This window comes from Pituophis catenifer, unplaced genomic scaffold (assembly GCF_029215685.1).
Source record: "Pituophis catenifer annectens isolate HBS135680 unplaced genomic scaffold, rPitCat1.0.hap2 SCAF_149, whole genome shotgun sequence".
NCBI classification, from domain to species: domain Eukaryota; kingdom Metazoa; phylum Chordata; class Lepidosauria; order Squamata; family Colubridae; genus Pituophis; species Pituophis catenifer.
The window spans coordinates 59,824-69,932 of NW_027257029.1; the positions used below are offsets into that span (position 1 = coordinate 59,824).

The 10,109-nt window shown below is 44.7% G+C and overlaps 1 protein-coding gene across 1 annotated transcript; it reads right to left on the bottom strand.

Annotated features, from left to right (window-relative positions):
* Positions 1-1,255: 1,255 nt before the first annotated feature.
* Positions 1,256-2,263, bottom strand: NPBWR2 (neuropeptides B and W receptor 2). Its single transcript, XM_070956615.1, has one exon. The coding sequence runs from the start codon at positions 2,261-2,263 to the stop codon at positions 1,256-1,258; it is 1,008 nt and encodes a 335-aa protein (XP_070812716.1).
* Positions 2,264-10,109: the final 7,846 nt, after the last annotated feature.

Consider the following 10,109-nt stretch of genomic DNA (forward strand, 5'->3'; position numbering starts at 1 on the left):
CACTTTATAAATGCAACCTTTGGGGTGTTTAGGAGCCTTAAGGGTGAAAGACCGAGAAACTTTATTCGTAGGCACAATGGGACAAAAGAAATAAATAAGAATAAGTAAATAAATAAGTAAATAAATAGATAAGCAAATAAAGAAAATAAATAAACAAACAAACAAACAAGTAAATAAATAAGAACCCCTTTCCCCAGTCTCAGTTACTCAGACAACTTCCAAGTCTATTTTCATGCTATTTATTCATGGAGCAATTTTGTTCTTATCCACCAGGGGGCAGAGGAAAACCAAGATTAATAACATCACAGCTGTTAAATTAAATAGCTTGTCTTCTACCCTTCCGGGTTTACATATATTATTATTAGGCACTGGAGCAAAGCAAAATTACCTGAACATAATTTAAAACAAGGCAAACCCACTGAAATGTACAGGTAGTCCTTGACTTACAGCCCTTCGTTTAGTGACCATTCGAGCTTACAACGTCACTGAGAAAAGCAACTTATGGCCGTGTTTCACACTTACGACCGTTGTAGCATCCCCATGACCACTTGATCAAAATTCAGAGGCTTGGGCAACGGGCTCATATATTTATGACGGTCGCCGTGTCCCCGGGGTGTGTGCGTGTGTCACGTGATCCCTTTTGGCGACCTTCGGACAAGCAAAGTCAACGGGGGAAGCCAGATTTGCTTAACAACCATGCGACTTACTTAACAACCGCAGCGGTTCCCTTAATGATGGCGGTGAGAACGGTCGTAAAATGGGGCAAAGTGTCTTGCTTAGTGATGGAAATTTGGTGGGGGGCTCCTTCGTGGTCGTAAATCGAGGACTACCTGCGTAGATGTACACTCAAATTCCTTGTTTCAATGTTTTAATGCAATGCAGCTGCAGCTGTATATATATATAATCAAATTTATATTTTGCTGATAAAGAAATAAAGGGAGACTAGTATAGATCTATTTCAAGCTATTTAGCTCTCATCAGCTAGCCATACCCTTACTCGGATGCGAACTTGGGCTTCCTGCATGTTAGGCAGTTGAATTAACCTCTGAGCCACAAGTTCTCTTCCCTTCATCAGCTTGAGCCAGGGAAAGATTAAGTGTTTCTCTATCGGGACACCTGGTCTACCCCAACATGTGGGAGGGGGCATTCTTCCACATATATATATATATATATGTTTTATGGACCTCAAAGGCCAAAGTTTGCAAGATGGGGTGTGACTAAACCCAACATTGTTCAGGAATCAGAAGTTTTTGCTTCAAGCTGCTCTGCATTCTAACATCTTCCGGAAACTTTTCTGAAAGCTGTCATCCAGGAAGGCGTACAAGAAAGGATTCAAGCACGAATTGGCATAGCTTAGGCTGGTGATGAAATAAGAGATGCCGATGACCACGGGGGTCTGGGGCAAGTCCGTGGTCAAAGCCACGATGGTGGCCAGGTGGAACGGCGTCCAGCAGAAGAGACACACCGCTAACACCACGAAAACCATAATGGTGACTTTCTTTTTCGCTTTGTCCAAAGCTTTGGCGTTCGAGTTTAAGCTCATGTTCCTCAGATTGTACAACATCATGGCGTAAAGGGCACAGATGGTGGAAACCGGAATGGCGAAGCCCAACAAGAGCGTGTAGATCCGGCTGGCTTTGAACCACGATCTTTCAGGTTTGGGGAAATTGAGTCCGCAACTCGTGATGTTCAAGTCATCCTTGTAGACGTTGGCAAAGATGAAGAAGGGAAAGACGATTAAGGTAACCAGGACCCAAACGCCGATGCTGATGAGACGGGCTGCCCGGTAGGTACGGTGAGGCATTCTCTTCGACCGGACGGTCGACAGCACCACCAAGTATCGGTCGATGCTCATGACGGTCAGGAAATAAATGCTGGAGAAGATGTTGTAATGGTCAACGGAGAGGATGATCTTGCAAAGGACCTCGCCGAAGGGCCAGTAGTGCAGGAGGTGTTCGGCGATGTTGATGGGCAGGACCAAGGTGAAGAGGTCGTCGGCGATGGCTAAGTTCAGGATGAACATGTTGGTGACCGTCTTCATTTTGGGAGCCTTCAGGATCACATAGATGACGGCCGTGTTCCCGGTCAGACCCACCGCACAGATCACCGAGTAGATCACCGGGAGGACCACGTAGAAATCTGGGGATTGAAACTCCTGGGACGTGAAGTTGAACGCGGTAGAGTTTTCACGGCAGCAGGTGCCCTCGGGTCCAAGGCTGATGGCGTTGGTGCCCAGGTCTCTATCCTCCGAAGCGTTTGCCATGTCTGGACCTTCAGCTGAAGGGCTTGTCCTTCAAATGATGTGACCGGCGAGGAAAGTCTCGGCCATTTTCCAGAAAGGGCTATAAAAAAGGTCCTTCTTAAACTTTGCGGCTCAGTTCCAGTGAAGCAAGGGCAGATGACTGGAAAGCAAAGCAGGAGAAGGAAAAAACGATTGCCAGGGTTACAAACACAACTGAAAAGGATTTAGCTGGACGGTTTAAAGAGAGTCTCGGCTTGCAAAGAAAGTTGGTTAACTCCTTGGACAGTGCCTGCCTCCTCGATCCCCCCCATAGCCCCCTTTCCGCATAAGAAAGATGCAAGAAAGCATCTCACCCCAATTGGGTCCCGTAACAAAGATTGAAGGAGCTTTGTACTCCAGCCCAGAATAGAAACAATCTCCGGAGCGAACGCAGCCGTTTCCTTAAAACCCTGCAGGAAAAAGAAAAGGGAGGGGGGAGGGGGGAGGGAGGGAGAGAGAGAGAGGGAGAGGGAGAGGGAGAGGGAGAGGGAGAGAGAGAGACAGAGAGGCGGACAATGAAAATCAGACACGCTTTTTACCCTCCCTGCAGGGTTCAATACCCCACCCCCAAACACACATACCCCAATGCCCTGAGAAGGAGGAGGAGGAGGAGGAGGAGGAGGAGGAGGAGGAGGAGGAGGAGGAGGAGGAGGAGGAGGAGAAGAAGAAGAAGAAGAAGAAGAAGAAGAAGAAGAAGAAGAAGAAGAAGAAGAAGAAGAAGAAGAAGAAGAAGAAGAAGAAGAAGAAGAAGAAGAAGAAGAAGAAGAAGAAGAAGAAGAAGAAGAAGAAGAAGAAGAAGTCACAAGCTTTTGCAATCTACCCCATCCCGGTACAATTGGGAAGCAAAGGATTGAGATTAACAGAGTGCCAAAGCCAAAAAGAGAGAAAGGGAGGGAGGGAGGGAGAGAAAGAGGGAGAGAGAGAGAAAGAGAGGGAGAGAAAGAGAAAGAGGGAGGGAGACACAGAGAAAGAGAGAGAGAGAGAGAGAAAGAGAGAGAGAAAGAAAGAGGGAGAGGGGGGAGAGAGAGAGGAAAAGAGAGAGAAAGAGAGGGAGAGAGGGGGGAGAGAGAAAGAAAGGGAGAGAAAGAGGGAGGGAGGGGGAGGGAGACAGAAAGAAAGAAAGAGAGAGAGAGAGAAAGAAAGAGGGAGGGTGGGAGAGAGAGAGAGAGAAAGAAAGAAAGCAAGAGAGACAGGGAGGGTAGGAAGGAGAAGAGGGAGAGAAAGGGAGAGAGAGGGAAAGAGAAAGAGAAAGAGGGAGGGTGGGAGAGAGAGAAAGAAAGGGAGAGAGAGAGAGAGAGTAGAGAGAGAAAGCAAGAGGGACAGGGAGGGTAGGAAAGAGAAGAGGGAGAGAAAGAAAGAAAGAGGGAGGGTGGGAGAGGGAGAAAGAGAGAGAGACAGAAAGCAAGAAAGCAAGAGAGACAGGGAGGGTAGGAAGGAGAAGAGGGAAAGAAAGGGAGAGAGAGGGGAGAGGGAGGGAAAGAGAAAGAGAAAGAGGGAGGGTGGGAGAGGGAGAGAAAGAAAGGGAGAAAGAGAGAGTAGAGAGAGAGAAAGCAAGAGGGACAGGGAGGATAGGAAAGAGAAGAGGGAGAGAAAGAAAGAAAGAGGGAGGGTGGGAGAGAGAGAAAGAGAGAGAGAGAGAGAAAGAAAGCAAGAGACAGGGAGCGTAGGAAGGAGAAGAGGGAGAGAAAGGGAGAGAGAGGGAAAGAGAAAGAAAGACGGAGGGAGAGAGAGAGGAAGAGAGAGGTAGGGAGGGAAGGAAAGAAGGAGAAGAAGGAGAGAGGGAGGGTACTTTTTAAATTTAACCCCACCCCCCAAAAAAAAATCTTTCTGCCTTACCTATTGTGGAGTTTTCCTGGCGCTTCTTCCCAGCCGAGCAAAATTCCTCAACGGGGCAACGAGGGGGAGGACAGACCAACCTTTCCTCCCCCCCCTCTTCTCCCCCCTCCCCGCCCCCAAGATCCTTGCAGCCCAGCAAAAGAGAAGCCCGCCTTCTGCAAAAAGCTAGGGGAGAAGGGAGATGCGGAGCCGCTGCGCGCTCATCCCGCCTTCCGGAGCTGCAGAACCTGAAGCGCGTCCGGATCGGCTGCTACCGACTGTGCGGACTGCGCGTCTCCTCCTCCCGCCTGGGGTCTCTTACTGATCCTGTCCAGCCGGGTCGCTTTCGCTTCCGCCTCCCACCTGATCCTCAGCTGAGCGGGGCTCAACCCTCTGGGTCTGCTGACGTTGCGTCTTCCTACGAAGAGGTCCCTGGGTGGTGCAGGAGGCGCAGTCCAAATCAACTCGGGTCTTCCTGGAAAATAATGAGACCTCTCTCTGTGTCTCTCCCTCCGTCTCTCTCTCCCCCTCCTTCCCTCCATCTATCCATTATCTACCTACTGTAGCCATCCATCATCATCATCATCTACCTACTGTATCCATCCATCATCATCATCATCTACCTACTGTATCTATCTATCTATCTATCTATCTATCTATCTATCTATCTATCTATCTATCCATCCATCCATCCATCATCTACCTACTGTATCTCTCTCTCTCCATCCATCATCATCTACCTACTGTATCTATCTATCTGTCTATCTATCTATATCAATCCATCCACCCACTCATCCACCCACCCATCCATAATCTATCTATCTCCATCCATCCATCCATCCATCCATCCATCCATCCATCCATCCATCCATCATCTACCTACTGTATCTGTCTGTCTGTCTGTCTGTCTATCTATCTATATCCATCCATCCATCCATCCACCCACCTACCCATCATCTATCTATCTCCATCCATCCAACCATCCATCCATCCATCATCTACCTACTGTATTCATATGTATCTTTCTATCTATTTATCTATCTATCTATCTATCCATCCATCCATCCATCCATCCAACCATCATCTACCTACTGTATCTCTCTCTCTCTCCATCCATCATCATCTACCTACTGTATCTATCTGTCTATCTATCTATATCAATCCATCCACCCACTCATCCACCCATCCATCCATCATCTATCTATCTCCATCCATCCATCCATCCATCCATCTAACCATCCATCCATTCATCCATCCATCCATCCATCTATCCATCCATCATCTACCTACTGTATCTGTCTGTCTGTTTGTCTATCTGTCTGTCTGTCTATCTATCTATATCAATCCATCCATCCACCCACCCACCTACCCATCATCTATCTATCTCCATCCATCCATCCATCCATCCATCCATCCATCATCTACCTACTGTATTCCTATCTATCTATCTATCTATCTATCTATCTATCTATCTATCTATCTATCTATCCATCCATCCATCCATCCAGCTTAGGGTTACTTAGGGAACATGGCAAGCCATCAAGTCAAGGGATATTTTCCTCCTTGCTTTATGATTTTATTGAAGCGATGGAAACTTGGGCTTACAGGATAAAGTGCTGGTATTGCTGGACTTACAACATTTCCTTTAGTGACCATTCAGCGTTACAGCCTAACAAATAGATGAATTAGGGGAGGCATGATAACCCAGTTCCAGGACTTTGAGGGCCTGTCATAGAGAAGAGGGGGTCATCTTATTCTCCATTGCACCAGAGGGCAGGACAAGAAGCAACAGGTGGAAGCTCATCAAAGGGAGGGCCTACCTGGAAATAAGGAGGAATTTCCTGACAATGAGAACGATTAATGAGTGGAAGAGCTTGCCTCCAGAAGGTGCGAATGCTCCATCACTGGAGTTTTTCAAGAAAAGATTGGATAACCATTTGTCTGGGATGGTAGAAGGCAGGGCTCTTTCAACTTGGCAACTTTAAGACTTCTGGACTTCCACTCCCAGAATTCTTCAGCCACTCGTGCTGGCTGGGGAATTCTGGGAGTCAAAGTTCACTTCTTAAAGTTGCCAAGTTTGGAGATCTTTCGTATGAGGTCTCCTGCCTTGGACAGAGGGTTGGACTAGAAGACCTCTGAGGCCCCTTCCGGCTCTATGATTCTGTGGTTTGCAAAAGAGTTGATCAAAGCAGAGCTAAAAGAAAACTTGGGACAGCTCCTGCCCCTCTTTTAAAAAGCCGATCGTTGTGTGGTCATCTTCAGCCTCAATAAAAAAAAAATAATAATAAACCAATGCAAAGAACAAAGAATTCATATTTTTTTAATGGTTACAGCTTGGAAATTCAAGTTCCAAACAGGAACTTAGAAATTATGCAAGTGAACGTGGGTTTTTGTTTGTTTGTAAATCTGCACTCAGCGTAGCCAAAATATTTGGTTCCTGTCACTTCGTTTAATTGGTTTGTTATTCTGCCTAACACACCAATAATTACTGTATCAGGATCACTTTGCAAGATCTTTTCCATAATGAGTCATTAGAGCTGGTATTTTGTAAACTTTTTCTCTGCGTTCCGTGGTCTCCGTTGTCATCTCCGCAGAAGTACTCTTTCGTTTAGTTGTCGTTGTTACAGGAAAACAAGAGTAGTAGAGTTTCATGTGACAGATTGTTAACATTTAATTATAGGAATCAAACTTCTTTTGAAAAGAACGAATCGAATATGTACAGAAAATACCACCGTCTAACCGATTTAACGTGTATTGTATCGTAATGCAATATAATAAAATCTTTTTTTAAAAAAAAAAAACCTTATTTTGAAAATGTACATTTGGATGTTTTCCTCTACTATTAGACCCAGCGTAGTCTACTGGTAAAAGCATCAAATTAGAAACAATGAGATTGTGAGTTCTAGTTCTGCCTTAGTCATGAAAGGCAACTGGGTGACTTTGGGCCAATAACCAGGAGACGGTGTGTTCTAGTCCTGCCTTAGGTGTGAAAGCTGGCTGGGTGACTTTGGGTTTATCACCAAAAAATGGTGAGTTATAGTGCTGCCTTAGGTGTGAAAATTGGCTGGGTGCCTTTTGGCCAATCACCAGGAGATGGTGAATTCTAGTCCTTCCTTAGGCATGAAAAGCAGCTGGGTGACTTTGAGCCAGTCACCAGGAGGTGGTGAATTCTAGCACTGCCTTAAACATGAAAAGTGGCTGAGGGATTTTGTTTGTTTGTTTTGTTTATTGGATTTATATACCGCCCTACTCCTGAAGGACTCAGGGCGGTGAACAGCCACAAAATAAAACACATAAATACAAAAATTTAAAAGCAGAATAAAACCGAATTAAACAATTTGGCCCAAGACAGATTTAAAACACCCCAGTAATTTAAAACAGATTAAAATTTACATTACAAAAGAAAAAAAGGGGGGAAAGATTAGGCCAGACCAGGCCATTTTGGGCCAATCACCAGGAGACGGTGAATTCTAGTCCTGCCTTAGGCATGAAAGCCACTTGGGTGACTTTGGGCCAATCATCATCAAAATAATAAATAAATAAATAAATAAATAAATAAATAAATAAATAAATAAATAAATAAATAAATAAATAAATAAATAAATAAATAAATAAATAAATAAATAAATTTATTGCTATACTGCCCTTCTCCCGAAGGAGTCAGGGCGGTGTACAGCCTATTAAAAACACAAAACAACATCAGTTAAAATAGTTTAAAATTATTAAATGAATTCGGCTAAATTTTAAAACCCCAGGAATTTAAAACCCAATTTAAAATTGTTATGTTGATAGCCCAGCCTGGTGGAACAACAACAATAATATATTATAATAGTAATATATTATAATAATATAATAATATAAAATAATATATTATAATAATAATATAATAATAATAATAATGGAGAGTTATAGTCCCATTTTAGGCATGAAAACTGGCTGGGTGCCTTTTGGCCAATCACCAGGAGATGGTGAATTCTAGCACCGCCTTAAACATGAAAAGTGGCTGAGTGATTTTGAGCCAATCACCAGGAAATGGTGAATTCTAGTCCTGCTTTAGGCTGGCTAGGTGACTTTGGGCCAATCATCAGGAGATTGTGAGTTCTAGTCAATTTCTAAATACTTAATCACCCATTTCCTTTCCTTCTATTTACAATCATTTTGCAGAACAAAGCAATATTAACATTGGAAGCAGAAGGCAGAGAGGCTCTGACAGTAGCATTCGTTATCTAAGGATATCTGGCAAAGGGAATAATCAAATCACCTACACGTATTTCTTCAGCACAGACCTGCTACCGTTTGTCTTTGCAACGATGCTGAGGAAATCCTTTTTCTCTCCGCCAGATAAAAGCAACATGTTGACGAAGAAAACTGAGAAGCTGCTACAGTATGAGGGAGTTGAAGTCCACAAGACTTAAAGTTGCCAAGGTTGGAGACCTCTGAGTTAGTTGGGTAATGAAACGTCTGCAAGAAAAAAACGAAGCTCAGAGAACACCAAGGAATCAACAGTCCTCCTCCTCCTCCCCCCCAAACCCTTCCAGCACTGATGATGTTACCTACCTGGGTCATGAAATGTCTACAAGAAAACAACCCTCAGAGAGAACTAAGGACCTCTCATTTCAACCAGTGGTGGGTTTCATTTTTTTTTTTACTACCGGTTTCTGTGGGTGTGGCTTGGTGGGCATGGCAGGGTGTCCTGCCCCAGCTACGGACCCAAAGAACGCAGCACACACAAAGTCTGTACAAACCTTAGGTTACTAAATAAACCAGTTTTTTTTTTACAACAACGGCTTTTAATTAACTGCATTAATAGCCGCCAAGAATTCAAAGAATAATACTGAAAGCTTACTGTGGTTGGCAGAATGCCCGGAAGCAATTTGCAGGAAGCTGATAAGATAAGTAAGACAAGACAGGAAGGTATGTGAACTAAGTTGTTCCCTGCAAATTGCTTCATTCGGCGTTCCTCCTTAAATAGGCTAAGGGAGTGGCCAATTAGCCCCAAGCCTTACTCTCGAGGAGACCTCCCTCCTGAGGAGCCACTCCTGCCTTTTGGCAGCTGTGCGCGCCCGTGCATCGAGAAGAGGCTCCTCCTCTTTGTCCTCTTCACTTAAGGGGAGCTTCTGGAGGTTCTGAAGGGCCCTGGCTGAATCCCCGCCTCTGGCACCACATCTTCTCCAGCCTCCTAATTGTCTGACTCGAGTGCCAGCTGCACAGGCTGCTGGCGCAGCACCATACCAGCCTCCTTGCTGTCGGAATCAGCTACTAGCTGCACAGGCCGCATATGGGCCACAACACAGGGGAAGGTTACTGCAAAATCCCCATTTCCTCCCAATCAGCTGGGACTTGGGAGACAGAGAATAGATGGGGGCGGGGCCAGCCAGAATTTTTACTACCGGTTCTACGAACTACTCAAAATTTCTGCTACCGGTTCTCTAAAACTGGTCAGAACCTACTGAAACCCACCTCTGATTTCAACCCTGAGCTACAAATATTCTCTTCTTTCAATCTGAGAGGTAACCATTGATTAAGGTCTTTATAAAAGGGAATGAATCTGTACACATGGGATGCAAATGGATCTCTTTTAAAAAACCATCGAGCTGGCTGGGGGGAAATCACGTAGCATGAAATATGTTTGGAAATTCAATCATAGCTAGGCTCTGAATAATTCACTTTTTCTGCCCAGTTCCTGAATTCCTCGTTTATGAATCAAGACAGTCCTTGGTTTTAAGCCACGTTGTTTTCTTCTAATGAAAATATTTTGGTGTGTGGTGTTGCTTGGAAGCATATTCTTTCTCCCTTGTGTTCAACCTATTCTCAAACTTGAATCCATGATGGTTAATTCTGAGATGTCCTAAATAACCACCAAAAGCCTCCTCTTTCCGTCTGCTTTGAGGGCACCTTTGGACCCTAACAAGGTTCCAGCCAGCTGCACATTTTTAATTGCATAGGTCTAGAGCAAATAGTTACCCTTTCAATGCCCCAAATGCGAAGGGATGTGCTCTTCTCCAAGACTTCC

Coding starts and splice junctions, on each gene's coding strand:
- NPBWR2 (XM_070956615.1), bottom strand. CDS start 2,263: ATGGCAAACGCTTCGGAGGATAGAGACCTGGGCACCAACGCCATCAGC.